General features: G+C 38.7%; 1 protein-coding gene across 1 annotated transcript in view; it reads right to left on the bottom strand.

The window, feature by feature from the left end:
* The window catches only part of LOC145669859 (derlin-1-like), a 45,785-nt gene that overhangs the window by 19,873 nt on the left and 5,790 nt on the right, over positions 1-20,122 (bottom strand). Inside the window, exon 2 of the mRNA XM_081738206.1 lies at positions 9,017-9,194. Coding sequence (XP_081594332.1) covers positions 9,017-9,169 — 153 coding nt within the window. The 5' untranslated portion in view covers positions 9,170-9,194. The remainder of the gene's footprint in view (positions 1-9,016; positions 9,195-20,122) is intronic.

The raw sequence follows: 20,122 nt of genomic DNA on the forward strand, positions 1-20,122 counted from the left end.
CTGAGTTGAGCCACTCTAGAAAAGAAATGCGTTGCATTTGTTTAACAGTGTGTTGTTCGATAAAGTTTGAGGAAGACATGGCGCTTTAGACGATAAGTATCGGGGAGCAGGCCCGTATCCAGGGGGGTCTAGGGGGGGCCGGGCCCCCCCTAAATTTTCGCTGGCCCCCTAAAAGTTTTACAGTAGACTTGCAAAAGAACTATAATATGGTGATGAACTATCATATGGTTGGATCGGGCCCCCCCTAACTTCAGCTGGGCCCCCCCCCTACATTTTTGGGCTGGCTACGGGCCTGTCGGGGAGCTTTGCTCTCATATTTTTATTCATTTGTTACTACTAACAATTTACTACTTTAAACAATTCAATGTTTCTTACATTCTTAATACTATCTTTTACACTTTGTGGTAATCAGCGCTACCACATCGTCCCATGCTTTCTGAAACGTCTCGATGGTTCCCAGTTTTCCCGGCAGGTGGCAGTGCAGGATCCGACCAAGGGGCTATATACTTTAGAGAGAGGAGGAGAGCCTTCTTCTTCACGTGGGACCCAAGAGGATAACAGCAACAGCGGCAGTAGCAGCAGTGTCGGAACCCGCACCGAAGGGCACCGGAGATCAGGCTCTGAGAAGATGAAGTCCCGCATAGCATGGAGTGGAACACGAGTGCGACAAGACTTGTAGATTCAGGGTCTTATGCAGAGTCGTTTTGACATATGATTAACGTCATACTAAAGATTTGACTGCTGCAGGCAACATATGTTAGTCGAACGTTTTAGTATTGTACTAATCACGCGTCAGAACGACTCTGCATAGGGTCCTGTCAGTTTTTAGTGAAGTGCAATGGGCGGCTGGATATCGTGATAAGTATTCTACCTACATTATTGTACCTGCACAGTCTGTATCCGATATCCATAGATAATTTTATAAAATATATAGGAAATATTTATAAACCTTGATTCTTATTTTAAAAAAATATTGGATACAACCTCACCACTCCACGCGCCATCTGCGCAACTAAGGTATATGCACCCTCACATTTGCTCTAGCGCAAATGCGACGGTGACAACTTTCAACATGTTCAGCGCCGATCCTTCTTCTTAATTAGATTAATAGTGTGTAAAACAACTCTACTTATAACAGACTAATCGTCCATTTTGGATCGGGCCACTTTTGTATACATTTTCACTTATAACAATTTTCATTGGCGCAGCCGACTTGGCTGTCTGAGCTTAGGTTTATAATTATAATATTCCTCGTAAGAGGATCAAGACAGTATAAGTTCGACCAAGGATGTTACAAAATAGAAGATCTGCCCATATGTATCTTCATCCTATTACGTCAATGAAGCCAAAAAATAAAAAAAACAACCGAGCATCGGCACAAGAACCTAATCTGATTGGCTACTCTCGTTCCCGCCATGAATGTTGGCTGAAAACATTGCGATCTTATTGACGCAGAGTGGGAATGGCGAAAGTTTGACGTATGGCTTCACGATTTTGTTGTATAGGCAGATCCTCTATTTTATAACATCCTTGAGTTCAACAAAGTTTTTGTAAATTGCATAATATTAGACTAAGGGTTTCCTATTCCTTTTCCTCATGTATACAACTATGATGTGAGAGTAAAATTTTTACTGTCCTGAATGTGAATGTAATATCATTTAGCTTATTCATGGAATAATAAATCATTGAATTCAGACTATGAAAGTCCACGTTCGTTTCAGAGTATGTATTTTTATTTCATCATAAATGAAGTTGTTCTGTAGAGATATGAATGAAAATATTTATTCATGAAATAGGAAGAAATTTACTATTGGCACTATCAAAAAAATGCCCGAGCAAAACTCACTTACCTAAGTAAACTACAGGGTGTCCCACTTAAAACCGGTTACCTCACGTACCGGTTAATCATCTCTAGTTAAATTGCTTGTGGGGTGACAAGAGTCGAGTACAGCATTGTGTTCGTGCGTCAATTGTTACGAGTACTCGTATTTTTGAGTTGTTGTAACTCAACAGGAGAAAAGATTTAATTATTGTAACTGGCTGTTAACATCAATTGCTAACGGTTACTTGGATCCTTTGCTTTACTTCATATCAGATGAGGACTGGTTTCACTTGTCAGATTATGTAAACTCCCAGGACAACCTATACTGGTCGCAGGACAACCTATATATTCCGCATGAAGAACCTCTCCACTCAGAGAAGATAGGTGGTGTTCGTTGTCCGGCATGCGCATTATTGACTCCATATTTTTCAATGACACCTTGAATAGTGCCATTTATGTAGAGATCTTTGACTTTCTTTGCCCAATTAACAGATGCAGAGAAGCTGTATGCAGTATTCCAACAAGATTGAGCAAACACCCACACATTTAACCAAACTTGTCAATAGAGGCCTTTGACCCCCAAGGTCCCCGGACTTAACATCTTGTGTTTTTATTTATGGAGTACACTGAAAAGCAAAGTATATACTGACAATCATCATACAATAGACAATCTTAAACGGAACATCACGCCTGCAAAATTACAACGAATTGTTGGTAACGTCATCAAATGAGGTCAGCGATGTCTGGATGTCCATCGCCACCATTTCCAGCGTCTCTTATAAACAGGTAGCTGTTAAAAGTTACTATTATCTATTCATTGTTAGTTAAATCCTGTGACACCATCTTGGCATTTCAGCTAAACGAATAAAACGCAAGCTCTGACGCGACGTTGCCGAGTGCTAAGGGGTATGGCTATGGCTAAACAGACGAACTATAGCGCGATCAGGTGGTAGAGGATAGACGTGAATGTATACAAAATAAACGTGGCAATACCGCTGGCCTCTTATTTGCTAGCAGCATTTAAAGGGAACTGGGAGGGCCGGCCACCTTCAAATGCCAAGATGTTTGTCATGCCGTTTAGTTTATTGTTACAGTTAAGGGGTTACTTGAATCTCGTGCTTGAGGCGTACCGGTTTTATGTGGTACACACTGCATTTGTTTCTTAATTATTCTGGGAGAAATTGATTATGCTATATTTACGGGTTACTAACAATACTTATTGATGAAACAAACAAAATTGTTAAGAGTAGTTTCTAAAAAACATTCTTGATCTTACAAGAAAGTTCTATCTTAGTTGAAAGTTAACGAACTCCCATAAAAATCAATAAGCAATAAAACCAAGAAAGCGTCGAAATTAACAACCTTAGTGATATGGTACCCTGTCTGCTAGTCTAGTGGTTCTCGCGTACCTTTGGAGCACGGGGTTCTGGATTCGATTCCCTGGGCAGAGCCTTTAGACGGTTTCACCTTAAAATATAGGCTCACGTATCATATAGCCTCGGTCCTGGAAAGGGAATGCTAAAACTCCAACAAACAACTGCTTACTGATATGAGCATTTTGTGTATCAAACCATCTTAAATAGAACAAAAGTATTTTGTAACTGGAATTAAACAAACAACGGAATATTTTGGAAACATCACTAAAACTAAAAACGCGGGAAACCGATTCCACGAGACAAAAGATGTGTTGGTAAGTTAAGAAGCAAAGTCTCAATAAATTGAAGAACACTAATGAAAGGGTTTTGTTTTACAGAACAAAGTTTTAAAATTGTAGTCATTATTTGTAAAATCTTTAGGGTACAAAAGTTATATTTATCTATTAATAGCGGTGTCTGTGAACCAAAAAAAAAAAAAAAACAGATCCAAATTGAAAGTGACTATATTTGTGACTCTAATCTCTTGAACCACCAGACCGATCTCGATCAAAATTTTTGACGCACATGCAGTTCTGGCCTGGGAGTGTTTTTAGCTATTCGCTTTCACAGAATAACGTAGGGGATGGGGAAGAGGGGGAGATATACAAAAATCAATAAATGTAAAAATAAAAGTGACCATGTTCGTGAGTTAATAACTCTTAAACCACCCAATCGATCTCAATCAAATTTTCAACATAGATGAACTTCGAACTTGGGAACTTTTTTTATCATTTCATTTTGATGGTAGAAGTTGAGTTGAGTTGATTTTAGTTTAGCGTCCCTTTCAGCAGCGAGGCTATATGAGACGTGGACCTACTGATTAACGTGGAATCCGAACCACATGAGCTCCCGCCGGGAATCGAACCCGGGTCTCCCACGCCAAAGGCGCGTACGCTAACCGCTTAACCACGAGGGAGCTCTTGATGGTAGAAGTTAGGGAATGGAGAGAGGAGGAGGGTAAATATATGAAAACGAATAAAACTTAATAACTCTTGAACCTCCCGATCGATCTCGGTCAAATTTTCAACATACATGACATTCGGGCCTGGAGTAATTTTTATCATGCCGTGCCCGCAACACGGGGAGGGAAGAGGGATATATAAAATTCACCAAACATGACCAATATCAAAGAACGCTTTAGTAACAATAAGAATGGAACATTACTATTTTTCCTTAATTTAATCCAGAGCAATCGGGGTGCTTCTTAGATTCGAGGACGTCTTAAATTCGAGTAATTATCGAGAAATTCTTAATTAAAGATATTATTAACGTGTTATTAAAACTACTTTGCTAGCCATAAATATTTTTAATTTTGTATCATATTCAATCATTCAGATAACAATAGTGTCCTGTCCTTGCTAATCGCTGAACTCACGATAAATTAAGAACTGATTTTTGAAACAATTAAGTGCTTATTTTTCACTATGATTTTCTAGCATTCTACAATCCTCACAAAAGTACATAGTCGTTTATCTTAAAGTTCAAAACGAACGGATAACTTTGACTGCTGTTTCTTTGACGTATAAAAATACACCGCTGTTCATGAAAATTGCAATATCTAGGAAGAATAATATTATGCCGAAACTTCCAGTATTTATCTGGGAGATCGATTTTTCGTTCAGTAAAATTTCGTGCTAGTCCCGGACATTCCGCCACGATAGTGATGCGTGCGTGGAAGCAACAGACAGAAGGGAACCTACTCAGCGACGATCTGCCAGTGGTCCTCGAAATATCTCCATGACCGTACGGATCGTATATCATCATCCAATGCTGAGGCACAGAAACTGGTGTCCAGTGTTTCTTTCAGACGTGTTTTGGGGAGGCAGTGACCCCCGGAGCTCCCAGAGTGAGCCCCCGGAGGAGAGCAATATAATACATCTATAATATAATAATAAATAGAATAGTACCAGCAGTACCCCTTCGAATACTAAGTGTGTGTCCCCCGGAACATTTTTTTCTGGAAGAAACACTGCTGGGGTCACGGTTCTACAACAACTGCTGAACGCTACGCTGGAATACCTTTGTGCCATCTTCCATTAACCTAAAATTATAAATGCCTCGCAATACAGTAAGAGAACGAACACCATCGCCAGGGTGCTGAGTGACAGATGGTAGCGTTCAGACGAGTCCCACTTCGACATGGCCTACACCGATAGGCACATACGCGTCAGACAGTATTGTGGTGAGCACAATCTCCCAGCATTGATTGTCAAACATCATGTGGTCGAACGGCAGGTGTGATTAGCTACAGCGTTTGAGGATACTACATGCGACCTTGACTGCTATACATTAAAAAATATCACTAGTGACCGGTACATCACACAGTTACAGAAACCGTCCTAACTTAAGACATCTCTGACTACATATTTCAGCAGAACAGTGTTTGGGCACATTTAATCCAGAATATGTAAGTTTTCTTCGAAGGAAACAGGTACTACTATCTTCCTGGCTTATACAGTCGCCTAATATATCGCCCATTGAACATTTATAAAGCACGTTGGTCATCGCGATTCACCACTAGACAGGGTGAATGTCTTGTGAACTTGCGTAGAAGCAGTGTGGGAGGTGTTTTCTTCAGGAATACACTCAATGGCTATTTTACTTTTCCCCCCATGACGTATGCAGACTCCGATTGCAGTGTGTGAAGGCTTCTGCCTTTTGAAGTTTAGAGATGTACAGTTCTCCAACTGTGATTATTTCTGTGAAGTCATGTTATGTACCTGTGGTATAAATTTTGTTATGCTCACGTGTCTTCCCTCGTGTTAAAATTTGCACAAAGAACAGTGTATATTCAACTGAAGGTGCTGAATGTTACACTGAAAATGGAACGTTTATTTGGGAGTAGGAGATGGTGAATTTGCTGCTCTCTATTATACACAGTGTGAAAATACAGAGGTTGTTCCGTCTACATTTGGCCAATTTCGACTTACCTACAAAATTTAGAAGAATCCATGGTGCCAGGTCCGTAAGTTCTCGATGTGTTTCCCTTGGTTCCTAACAATAGCCCGACAGCGTAATTTCCACTGTAATAGGCTTCTCTGAAGAACTGGGAAGGGAATCTTGTCCCATTCCTTTTGCACAGCTTTCCAAAGTCCTTCCACAGTTGTCACACGTCGTTTTCCCAAAGCCCGCTTCAGCAATCCAAATCCACAATAGTACATAAGACTTGCATCTGGAGACTTAACAGGTACCTCATTGAAAGGTATCACCTTATACACCTTGCCTCCCCCATCTCCCTGTAGAATGCGAGGAACGATCGTGAGATATGTGATGAGGCCTTGTCCATGTGAATGCGCACCAGATTGGCGTCATTTCCGTACATTGTTGGAATCTCATGCTCGTAGATCGGCCGCAAAATACTGCGAATTTATTTTGCAGTTCTTCGCCACCCTAGGAATCTTCAGTTTACCTAGGTAACAGTAGCCAGTAACGACCATGAACTCTTTTGGGAAGGATTCTTTACAGATAAGGACCCACCTTCTGAAGTTCTTGGCGCCTTTCTCTCGGTATATGATGGTTCTCGGTTTGCCGCAGTCGGAAAGGTAAATCCATGCTTCATCGAGCGTTACGACGTACATCCACCTTTGTTTTGCCAGATGCCGTTCGTACAGCTTCCGGGCGTTACACTTTCGTTCCTTTTGGTGGGCATCCGTGAGAAGATGGCCGCGAGCTTTCATGACTTTTTCCAGCTTGAGTTGATGGTGTAACGTCCATCTCACAGTCCCCAAAGACACGTCAAGACGATTAGCCATACACCTTTGTGTTTGGCGGATTTTCTTGCATTGCAATTTTGCGAAGTTTCCTCTGCATGGTGGAGGTGGCCTTGATGCATTCCCGCTTCCTAGGCAACTTCGTTGGTGATCCAAGTGGTGGAGCTTCGTTGCCCTTGTATTTTTAATAACATTTTTTATTCCCCTTAAACTGATGTTGCAACCATTTTTCTTGCACTGTTTTCTAATGACAGAAACACTAAAGTGGGCGTCATAAAGAGCCGCAACATAGCCTTCCCAAAACCGGCTTAGTTTGGGCGGCATTTTGGTCACAGAGCGGGAACCCCACACACTTGGAAACAAATTTAACACAACACTCACAACAATGGTCTTGTTTTGTGCGTTATTGTCGTCCGCGCGGAAAAACAACTCCGTTCCCAGGAAGCCACTGCACAACACTGCAGGACGCCACGAGCCAAGTCGGGTGAGTCCATTCTACCCGGGAGGGGGAAGGAACGAAATCGGCCAAACACAGGCTGAACAACCTCTGTATAAGAGGGGTTGTACACGAGCCCAGTTCCCAAACTACCATCCTTATTATATTAGTGTAATTTTTTTTTTCAAAATCAAATATTGAACAACCTCCATCAAATCTTGCAACATTTCTTCACACCATTCCACACGCATGCGCTTTTGCTGTTCAGTCAAAGTGTGAGGAACCCAACGAGATGAAACCTTCCTGAGGTGAAGATGATCATGAAGAATTTTTGTTACTGCTGGCGATCCAATGTTCACTGTAGATTCAATGTCCTTGAAAGTTGTTCGAGGATATTCTCGAATCATTTGTTCCACAGCGGCAATGTTTTCATCTGGCACAACTGTTGCCGGGCGTCCAGCTCTCTCTTCATCTTTAAGCGATGTCCAGCCTCTTCTGAATTCACCAAACCACCGAAAAATTGTAGCACGGGAAGGAGCAAGGTCCCCAAATGCTCCATGCAAACGGTCAAGGCTTTGTGTCTCGTTCAAATCACTTTTGAAATCGTAAAGGATCATTGCCCGAAAATGTTCCCTTTCGAGCTCCATTCTAGACGGCCGAATACTGCTCACATCAACAAACAAGTGAAGGCGATACGGCCACGCCGATAAGTGAGGCGAGTTGAAACTTGCTTCGCTTCTTCGCTCTGGATACCACTACCGAACCCAATTCTTGGAATTCAAATACTATGCCACAACAATGCGTGTCTAAAAACTTTCGTAGTGACCCTCGTGGGATATGGGCTGGTGCTCCATCTTGCTGGGACCATACACGACATAGCAGTCCTCAATCTTGCAGATATGGGATAAAAGATATAGGTAATGTACAATACATTAGCAGCTATGTAATACATAGAGGGTAATAGGACTTTGTGATCACTCTGTATATACGTTAGGGTGGTGGTAGGCCCAAAGATACTGCCACTGGCCCATTGAATATCTTAGCAATAACTAGTACCAAAATAGCATTGAAACTTTAGTAATGTGCTATAAATATTTTCCGCTCATCATTTGATTTACATCTTTCATACCAAATGTTCACCTTGCTGGTCCACCCATGTAGGCCTACAGTATGTTAGTTTCTCAAAGTGTGCCTTCTTACAGGGGTGTCAAAGGATATAGCAAGGGAATGCAAACTACTGAAAGAACATACGGTAGAGACAAAAGAGTATACACGATACAGTTATTCAAGAAATAATTATTCCGTATATGTTCATCCTAAATCAAGCATGCTATCACACACACACACACCAAAAAACGCACGATACTAGGCCAACGGGCAACTACAAGGACTCCTTGGTGATTAAAGAACCTTTTTTCAGTACAGACGGAACCTGTTGTTTTGAGTGGAATCCGGTTTGTGTGCCAGATAAGCACGCTTACAAGTAACCAAAAACTGAAGCATGATCACAGGAAGCGCGCGCTTTTTCCACTTGTTCATGAAAGAGAACTACCCTGTAGAGGTCCAAGATTTAAAAGCTGTGCAAGGTATGAGACATTGAGAACTGTGGATGTGTACGAAACTGATAACTTACCTGAAAATTATTAAAAAGAGGTCTGTGAAGTAAAACCAGGTAATATGGGTCGACAAGATGAAATCTTGCGATGACTGAAACAGCTACTGTTAAAGTAAGCCACCATCTTGTTATGAAAGGAATGCTCAAATAAAATTCCTTTAATTCATTCATCTTTGATTACAATTTTTTTTTCTTTCTGAAATATAAATAAAATGTTAATTTTGTTCCAAGTGACATAGTAGTAAACATTAGGCCTACTATTTAAAAATATATATCAAAAACATTTTTATTTTATAAAATACAAAATATACGAGTATAGGTATTTTTTTTTAATCAAAGTGTTGTCAGTCTTAAAATATAATCATTCATATCGTAAAATAATAAAAATTAAAATAAAGACTCATTATAAAACCATAAAATAAAACATCTTTCATTCTCTATGTTTTAGCTTCAGTGAGTATCTTTGCTTTGTATTATGCCTAATCTCTACTCTAGCTGTATTGTGCACGAAATCCAATCTCTAGAAGATCAAACCAATTCCCCAGTGTTCTGTTTTGAAATTGTATTTTTAATTGAATTATATGTTTCTTTCTTGACCTGTTCTTTCGTATGGATACGAAACAAGTCCAAAACATAAGTGTACTATATTTCCAGGTAGTCACCATCCCTCTCGATGCACCTAGTGAGACGAGGGATAGTTTTTTTTTTTATGCCTTGGTTAAAGAAGTCTACCGCCACCTCTTTTGCTCAAGTCTTCACTTCCTCAGGGAGTCTGAAGGCGGACAACCCAAGTTTCCCTGTCACAATTGAGTGCAGGAAATCATCACCTTCTAGTTCATACTGCTCGCAAAACTTTTCGCAGCTTGCAATTCGATTCAATTTGTGCTGCTCTGTCAACTGTTTTGAGACTCACTTTGCACAGAGTTTATGAAATCCGAGTGTTTGTGTTATAGTCTCATGCAGCAGAGATCTGAAGATTTGTGACAACATCACCAAAAGTTCATCCAAAATCAATCTGCGGTTCTCACGAACAGCTTCCTCAATGTTTTCAACAAGCGAATAAGTCAAAGTCGACTCCTTTGCAAATCGTGTACATCAGTACGACCGCTTTTAAATTCCCGGCACCATTTAAACACACTCATATGATTCATAACTCCTTCGTCATAAACTGATTTGATCTCGTTAAAAACTTCAGACGAAGATTTTCCCTTCACAACGAGATAACGGATAACGCTGCGAATCTCGTATTTGGTGACAGATTTTATCGACATCTTTCACGGGAGATGTTACTGTGGCCGCAGTTCTGGTACTGACGCGTGGTTGGGGTCGCTGGAAAGGTTAGAAACTAAGCTATACGGCAGTGTAGCCAACATAGCAATAACGAATTTCCTCAGCCGCGAGGGCCCTAATACACTTATTTCATGGACGTGCCTCGTATTACTGGAATAGGTACTGGAATATACTCTGTCAGATTTTGACTAGCAGGAATACCCACGAGACAAAGAGTTGAAACTATTTGATATCAAGAAGATGTGATGAAAATAATGCCTCGGAAGAAGAACTATTTCTGTAGAAAGAGCTCTGTCTCATATTACATGTCGTCACAATTGATTAATCAAGGTTTTAATTGTCATTTGTCGCCATCGTGGAACGTTAGTAGCCTACGCATTTGCTTTAGAAGACAGCCAAAATAAAAACACACTAAAGCAGTGTTTCCCAATCTTTCTCACGTTCAGGATCCTGTGCAGCTACTGTTAATTCCCTGCAGCTCACTGTGAAATCAAAACTTTTTAGATGTATCTTACATATAATAAAAATGAAACGATAAATTGAAATATTACATGTAAATGTATGATATGTAACAATAACTGGTATAAACAGTAACTGGTATAAACAGAGATGTTCGAAAAATAGATCATATCAAGCGTAATAATATAAATTCAACGTTCACATAATATGGTGCCTAAGACTATCTTTCAGATGTCAGCCTATGTATGTCCAAATTCAAACTGGAGAATTTCAAACATAGATCCGATTTCACGTTAAGTCTGTCCCTGTACCTGGTGTTCATATTACAAGATGAGAAAATGTTTCCTCACACAGACATATAGACCTAATAGCAAATGGCAACATTTCTCTTACACCTCTTTGAGAAATTTTAGAATGAACAGCATTAGACTCAAAATAAAAATTCCAGTAACGATACCGAAGGAAACATCATTTTGTATACGAAGTTACAAGACAGCTCCATATACTTATCTTCGACAGAAGGAAGTTCATATTCCGACTCTAGAAATGGAATTTTCATCCAGTTTCTCAAAAGGAAAACTCGGAAAACATACCAATTATCTCAGATCTTCGATCATACTTTCAGTGACATCATCAGAAAAATGCTGTTCACTGAAATGAATGAAACCGCTCTCTGTGTTAGAAGAATTGTATTTTTCTTTCTCCAAATGGTTGCATCATAAATTTAATATCTTGATTGCTGTCTCTAAGGGATTTTCGTGTCCCTTTCAGCAGCGAGACTATATGAGACATGGTCCTACAACTTAACATGGAATCCGAACCACGTAACTCCTACCGGGGATCGAACTTGGGTTTTCCGCGTTAAGGATGCGTATCTTGTCCCTATATTGTCTTACACAGAAAACATAGTAACCATGGGTGCTCGAAGGGGAGCAAGGGGACCCAGGATTCCTTCTGGCTCACGAAAGTGTATACATAATATAACAAACCACGTATATTAAATATACCAGAAATACCAAATATACCAGAAATACCAGATAATATAACAACCATGGAGATGTCCCCTTAGAAAATTTTCTTCGAGCGCCACTGATAATAACAGATGTACAAAACTCAAGTTAAGAGTATCCAAGATTATATGTGGGGAAAGGATCTCACATCTGTTTTAAGAAGTGTTCTTTGTAAGAGCTTGGTAACATCATTGAGGGACACACGAAGCAAAATCATATTCGAAGTTTTACCTGAAAGTGCTTATTTTGCATTACAAATACCCCAAGTGTGAGAACATAATAAAATAATGTTCAACGTCACGAAATATGTAAATAAAATTTGAAAAATATTCAGCAGACCCTCTTTTAATCTCTCGTGGGCAAACGCCGTGTGCATGGGTTTCTTCGGGGTTCTCCCGTTTCCTCCTACTTTTTTCGTTCCACCATTTCCTTCATTTCTCGTCATCGCCGTCTCCTTTAGCCTAGTCGATATAATCGTGGGACGTAAACTCAAAGATTTCATTTCAATTATATGTGAAACAACGGTGGAGGAGCAAACCTATTGACTACAGTAATGTGCAGTCAAACAATTAGGGATGCGCACGAGACAAGATTTGAGGCTGTCTCGTCTCGAAAACGTGCTGTAAAAGTGATGTCTCGACTCGAAAAATGTACTCTTTTCTATTGGGAGAGCTGTGTCTCGACTCGAATTTTGTCAGGAAAATTCTGTTTCGACTCGTCTCGTGCGCATCCCTACAAACAATGTTATCAATTTTAATAATATTAGATGAATCTATTTTCAAATGCGTCAAAGTGAGTTTACTAGGTCTCAACTTCGGGAGAGACATTTAGAGGAATTCGGAAAAACTGACTTGCAGTGCTAACAATTTCTGTGAAACTGGATATATCTACCATTTTTGAGAGCTAGAAGGGAATATACGAGGGCTGGGGGAGGCAACTCAGCAATATTTTGACAATCGAAGGATGTATTAAAAATGTATCTACAATTGAAAGAGTATCCATAATGGATATTTTGTTGATAGGAATCATGACAGAGAACCCAAGCAATCCTGCGACATATACATGTATTAATGCCGATATTACAAAAATTCTTTTCATTGTGATAAACCCTCAAAATAATTTTCCGCACGTCCACAGCACGCTGACATCGATGTTACAAAAAACTTGTCAGACTATCACAAACCCTCGAAATAATCTCTCGCATTCTCCCCAGCACGCTGTCATCGATGTGGAAGACGTCAAATACCATCAGCAACATGATCCTCTGCAACATCTCTGAAGCAGTTCATCTTGAGAATTTATTTGCGAGCGCTTTTGAGAAATTTAGCACTATGATTCTAAAGATTTTGCGTAACGATTTAAATGAAATGATATAGACATCCAGTTTTAAGGTGCGACAAAGTGATTTACCTATTTCAACTTCGGTGAAAGTTATTTTAGAGAAAATTTGGGGAAAGTTATTTCGGAGGGAGCCTAAAGATTTCTATGAAATGAGGTATGCCCATTGGGACAACTAAGAACTCTGCAAGATGCCATAGTTAAAATTCAATAGGGCCATCATAAGCACTTGTCATGGTTTCATACTAGTAGCGTTCCACTTGTAAATATAAAATATAACATCTGTACACTGTGCAGAAATACATCGCCTGTGGAAAATAGCTTCTAATAGAGTCATATTTCATATGCACTCACTTATTTTATCCTTAGTAAAGCACTTGTAAGGATTTTACATTAGTAACCGTACACTTTAAATCTTTTGCTGCCAGCTTGATTTCAGTATCCCAACCAGTGTTGATAGGCTTCCTAAAGAAAATTTCCCTTGACTGACACAAAATTTTCCCTTTTCTTATAATTTTTCCCTCGTTCGTTGAGTATCAAATTCCTATAACAGAAGTTATGTGATAAGATTAATTTAGCTATACTAGTGCCAAGCATATGCTTTATTCATTTGTTTTTTTTTTTTTTTTTTTTGCTTCTTTTGTTTTTACTTTTCCTTCATTGTGAGTTTCGTGGCATACGCGACTTTGGCATAAGAGACAGAGGTTCGATTCCCGGGGCGAGCTCATGTTGTTCAAACTCAACTTTAATCAGTAGGTCCCGTTTCACATAGCCTCACTGTTGAAAGAGACGTTAAACTCAAAATCAACTCATCTCCTTCACTTGTTTTTTTAAACAAAAAAAATACACACACACAAATGCACTCAGCCAACAATGGGTCCAAATTATGCTATACTTTGAACAGACACACAAAACTATTGCTATTGCATTGGTTTATTTCTGAATAACATAGAAAAATAGGTCAATCAGTCAGAATTTCCCTGTATTTTCACGTTTTGTCAAAAACATCCCTTTTTCCCTTTTTGTTAAATTTACCTATGACATTTCCCAAGATTGGGGATATTTCCCTCAAACTACGAACTTTAACCCAAACTGAATGTGCCACCTACACTTTTGCAACATTTAGCCTTTTGCAACAAAGTAGCTACATCTAGCGGAAATCAAGCACACTACAGAAAATGACCAGGCCACAGTGATATCACCCTGTGGGAAAATACCATATCGTGGTAATTTTTCCTTATTTTCTCGGAAAGGGATAATAAGCAGCATATATGGGATTTTTCGAGAAGATCGAAATTTACGGCTTATTCATTTAGATATTGTAAAAAGTGACTAACACATAGAAATTTAATTTTTAATGTTACAGCATACTTTTCATTAGTATAACGTAGGAAATTCGCCCGTAAAATGGGATTTTTTGCCTCTCGACATGGGATTTAATATTGTTCCAGGTTGGCATCACTGCGAGACCAACACTGTGTGCCACCAGAGTATAAAAAATTTATACCTCCTTGAGGTCTGCATGGCCCGGAATTTTTAGCCCAGCCCCGGCCCTGCCCGTGAATTTATAATGTGACACCCGACTCAAGTCGAAATTTGTTTTCGCATTTAGTCCGAGACCGCCTTAAGCGCGTGTGATAATCAAATGTGCCCGAAATAAGCCCGACTTACAGAAACTTAATCATTAACGCAAAATTGTATTTTTATTTACAGCAATTACAACTTTAATTTTGCGCTTGTGCTTTAAAATTCTCCAGAAAGAACGGTCCAGTAAATATCGTTGTACAGTATATTTACAAAGTTAGGCCCGAGAAATATGGTTGTATATTTAAAAATTTACTGTCCGAGCCCAGCCCGGGCCCGAAGTGATATATACTTTGTAGGCCCGAGGGCTGGGTCGGGCTTATGCCCAAGGGATCGAACTGAGCCCGTGCAGACCGGGACGAGGACAAAATCCAAGCGGATAAAATCCAAGAGGACAAAATCCAAGCGGACAAAATCCAAGAGGACAAAATCCAAGCTAAATTCTGACAAGGCGGACAAAATCCAAGCGGATAAAATCCAAAGAACAGTATCATGTTCACAGCTGTGATATGTTCCTGTGAACACCCTAATTAAATTGTATGTTTCTTTCTTCAATTGTCATGCATTCTAAAGTTTTATCTGTAATTCTTCAATTTATTGAAATAACATTTTATTTACTTTTAAAGAACTGAAAATCCAATAAAATATGTAAGATTGTCACAGTAAGAGTGCAGATGAGCTTTAATTACTTATCCATCCATATGAAAGTATGTAAAAATATTATGTGTACAAATACATTATAAAAGTATGTATTTTCTTCTCAATATATATACAGTATAATACATTTAAGACCTCAGCATATTATTGTGAGACCAATCATTGGAGTATTTTAATTCAATTCTTATGAGGTGGCATACAGAAGTCTTGATTTGTTTGTTGGTAGTGTTTTATGTATTTTTCGAAACAAATAATTATGAAATATGAAGTGTGTATTTTTAATAATGTGTGTGAATTAAATAATGTAAAAGTGTTATCTAGAAAATCGAAATGTGAAAATGTGTCTAGACAAACTAAATGAAAATGTATATATTATTGGTTATTTTGACAATTGTAACTGAAGTAGATACTTTGAGGGTAGAGAAGTATTTTTTATACCTAAATTATATCAATTTAATTTTATTTTTTAATTCTCAATAAATATAATAGAATTAAGTAAGTAGTGTACTCTTTTTAAGACTGGGCTGCTTTGCTGTTATTTGTGATCTCTGATATTAGCCAGTGCTTTCATTTTCTGGTTAATTTATGTGAGTATACTCTTTTTAGTCAAAATATTTCTGATCACCCTAAATTGGATTCACCTGGGCATGTCCTAGCAGTGACCAGACTATTTTATGAGTAATTAAAGCTCGTCTGCACTCTTACTGTGTCAATCTTACATATTTTATTGGATTTTCAGCTCTTTAAATGTAAATGAAATATTATTTCAATAAATTGAAGAATTACAGATAAAACTTTAGAATGCATGACAATTGAAGAAAGAAACAAACATACAATTTAATTAGGGTGTTCACAGGCACATACCACAGCTACGCACATTATACTGTTACTTGGATTTTATCCGCTTGGATTTTGTCCGCCTTGCCAGAATTTAGCTTGGATTTTGACCTCTTGGATTTTGTCCTACACTCGTGCAGACCTCTAAGGCTAGTTTTAGACGGAAGCATTTATCGCAGCATTTCTCGTAGCAAAAATCGTATCAAGTATAAAGTAGCAAATGCTATAGCACTTCCCATGCCATGGCATATCCTATGGCATTTCTTGTCGATAGAACCTGCTCTATTTCGTAGCATTTTCCCCAGCATTTCTGGTCCGATTGCAGCGCCATGGTGTGTTAAAAAGAAGCGAAAGATTTTGTGCCAAATATCCATGCTCGTTGTTTTGTGTGGGAAATTGAATTGTAATAAAGAAAAATGAGTTGGAATAGGGATGCTCTTTGCGCACATACTTCTTTGTGATTTTCGTTTTTTAATATGACCGGCGAGAACTGTTGTTAAATTACTATAGCTTTAGCTATCTCATCAGTGACGACGCCAGTTTTAAGTTCTTAGGGGGGCAAAGGAGGGGCAGATACATTTTCGGGGGGGTCTATTTGCCATACCTAAAATTTGACTTATTTTACATTACATTGTGTATTTCGTTGCTGTTTTCATTTTAGACCTATATGATTATAAATTAAACTTATTTCAAGTAAAATTTGTAACTAACAAATAAGTAATGTCTGCACATGAAATATTTTTCAATGAAACTTTTGAAGCCTAAACATAAATTGAATTACTTTCGCGTATGCTACAAGTAACACATGCGTCTAGTACTATATGCTACGTCTCTCTCTCTCTCTCTCTCTCTCTCTCTATATATATATATATATATATATATATATATATATATATATATATATATATATATATATATATATATATATATATATATATGTAGAGAGAGAGAGAGAGAGAGAGAGAGAGAGAGAGAGAGAATATTTACGAGGAGCTGCTGAAAATGTCGTAGTCCAATCCATGAGTGTAGGTACTAGGTAGAAAAATGAAATGTAGTTTAGAAAAACATCTCTCTGTATGTATATACAAATTCAAATTTTCATATTAATAATGTAATTCTTATTGTTTCTCAGGCCTCTGAAGTGATTATGTGTGCCCAAACACAATTTTACGAACATCCAGATCCTAACTGTTATAACATGTTTGTTCCACCAAGGGAAGTCACTGAAGTAAATTAATTAGGAAATCAGTGAAACACGACCTGACTCACCTCCGTTAAATACAGTGGTGAAGGAGTAAGTGGCTTAGTATAAACGTGGCGATTTCTCAACAAATTATGCTTTACATCCATAATGATTAAAAGCAATGACTCTTCCCGAAATCATGGATGCAATTTGAGACATTATTCTTGAAAATTACAGCATTTCAGCCAGTGGTGGATATAGCCCGGGGCCGGAGGGCCTAGGCCATCCCAGGTTTTGAGTGACAAAAATAATTTAAGCTATTATTTATATGGTTTTTAAAGTGTATAGTAAACTCACGATATATTTATTATAGTCTGAGGTCTGGCTGCACCTCGCTTTCTCAGAAAAACCTCTCACCTCGTTTTTACCTTCTCAACAAAACTTGTGTCAGAGATTGTGGGCATTTCTTTGGAACGCGTCGGTAGCATAATTCAGAATGACTTGGGTATGCGCAAGTTCTCGGCATAATGGGTTCCCAAAAAATCTGTCAGGAGAATAAAAGAGTGACGGCATTAAGAAAAGTCTTCTTCCCATTTGACCGTAATGTTGATCAATTTCGCTCACGAATAGCAACCATAGACGAAATATGGTTCTACCACTATGATCCTGAAACAAAACAACAGTCAATGGAGTAGTAGCACTCATTTCTCCCTCGCCCCAAGAAGTTCAAGACACAGAATTAGGTTGAGAAACTGTTTGCAACATTCTTCTGGGATAAGTTTGGAGTCGTAGTGGTAGACTACCTCCGCTACAGTCAGATATTTAATCCAGAATCTCTGCATAACTTACAAAACTGAAAGAAAAATTCGAAGTTCAACGCCGCGGAAAATGAAAAGAATGGAATGCTGTTCCTTCAGGAGAGGACACCTGTCCATCAAGCCCCTGCGAACACAACTGACATTGCATAATCTAGGATTTCAATGTCTAGATCATCATTCTTATTCCGCAGATTTAGCTCCGTCTAACTATTACGTGTACTTATTTTCCAAACTTAAATAACACTTGAAAGGACGTCATTTTAGATCTGATAGGGGTAGTGCTACGAACAGTGGTGCGAGGAAATCTTCAGATTTTTTTAACTTTCCTGCAAAAACTGGAGCACTGTACAAGGTGGTATATTGACTCCGGGGGAAGTGTAGAAGAAGTAAAACTTCACCATTCCATGTGCACTCCTGGGTTGGGCTACGAATTTTTCAGCAGTTCCTAGTCAATATGGTAGACGTCACGTCAGTACTTTGAAACAAAATAGGTAAGGGAGCACTAGTATAAACCAATTACTAACTAAAGATCAGCATGTGACAATACGTTTTATTGGGAATCAATTTAATTCCATAAATTTATTATTATCATTTGCAGGAAGGGAAAACAACTCTTTTTATTCCCTTCAAAAATTAAGCCCTGATAGTTGCAAACTAAGCTGTTATAAGCACATCCTCTGAATATTGAAAGCCGAGAATACTGTTTCAGAAAAAAGAAATATAGAACCTTTAAATAAAACAAAATATGAAACTGAAAACTTCAAAATACAAACAAGTTACGTAACTGTTTTTACCTTTCTTTTGTTCCCTTGGAAGTTGATCCAGTGAGAAGAAAACTAATCAACCAAATCTAGTATTGTTCGCTAGGCACAATAATTAAAAATCATAAGAAAGAAGTACAACTAAAATTTACCTCAAAAGCGCTAAATTAGAAAACAGAAGTATGCGTGCATACAGACACTCAAACAAGAAAGCTTGAGGACTAATCTGCCACATGGGTAAATGCATGGAAAGTAGACTACAATTTGACGATGAGATTGGTTATGATACTGATATAAAATACTACATGTAGAATGTTTAAAGATTGTAGGAGTCTGGGGGGGCAGTCTAGGTGGCAGTCAGGGGGGCAGAAGTAGCTAGTAGGGGGCGCTCGCCCCCCTTGCCCCCCCTCTGGCGTCGTCACTGTATCTCACGCTTAATTTCGGAGTCATAAGTGCGCTCTTCTAGAGGGATTTGTTTGCTATGTCACGACAGATGCTTATCAAAATGCTACCGTTTAAAAACACCATATACTTTTGATGCCATAGAATATTATATGAAATTTTTGGCAGCACGTCTGCTACGATAAATGCTTCCGTCTAAAACTTGCCTAATACCTACGTGTCATTTTACAGAGAATGGCTACAATGAAAACTACCTCTTGACGCCAAATGGTGTCAATGGCACACAGCAATAGGTATGAATGACGCTATATGGTGTCAAGTGGCAGCGAACGAGTTAACCATAAAAATAGAGGTGTATTACTTTATATTTAATTTTATTGCTTCCAGAAATTTGTTCCTTATAAATATGAAATGAAATGAAATCTTTGAGTTTTACGTCCCACGGTTATGCCGGTTAGGCTAAAGGAGACGGTGAAGATGAGAAATGAATGAAATGGTGGAAAGAAGAAAGTTGGAGGAAACGGGAGAACCCCGAGAAAACCCACGCACACGGTGTTTGTCCACCACAAAGTTCACTTGGCGGGGGCTGGGATCGAACCCGGGACCCCAAGCACCAGAGGTGAACGCTCTACCACTGAGCCACCGCGGCCCATATCCTTATAAATATGTCTTTTGATGCAAAGTATTGAATTTTATCTGTAAATCTTAAAAAATGTGGTGCGCAAAAATTAAACCAGCACCATTAGGACGTAGGACCATTAACACGTAGACAATTTAGTTTCAAT

The sequence above is a fragment of the Thermobia domestica genome, chromosome 2 (genome assembly GCF_964235325.1).
Source record: "Thermobia domestica chromosome 2, izTheDome1.hap1.1, whole genome shotgun sequence".
NCBI lineage: Eukaryota > Metazoa > Arthropoda > Insecta > Zygentoma > Lepismatidae > Thermobia > Thermobia domestica.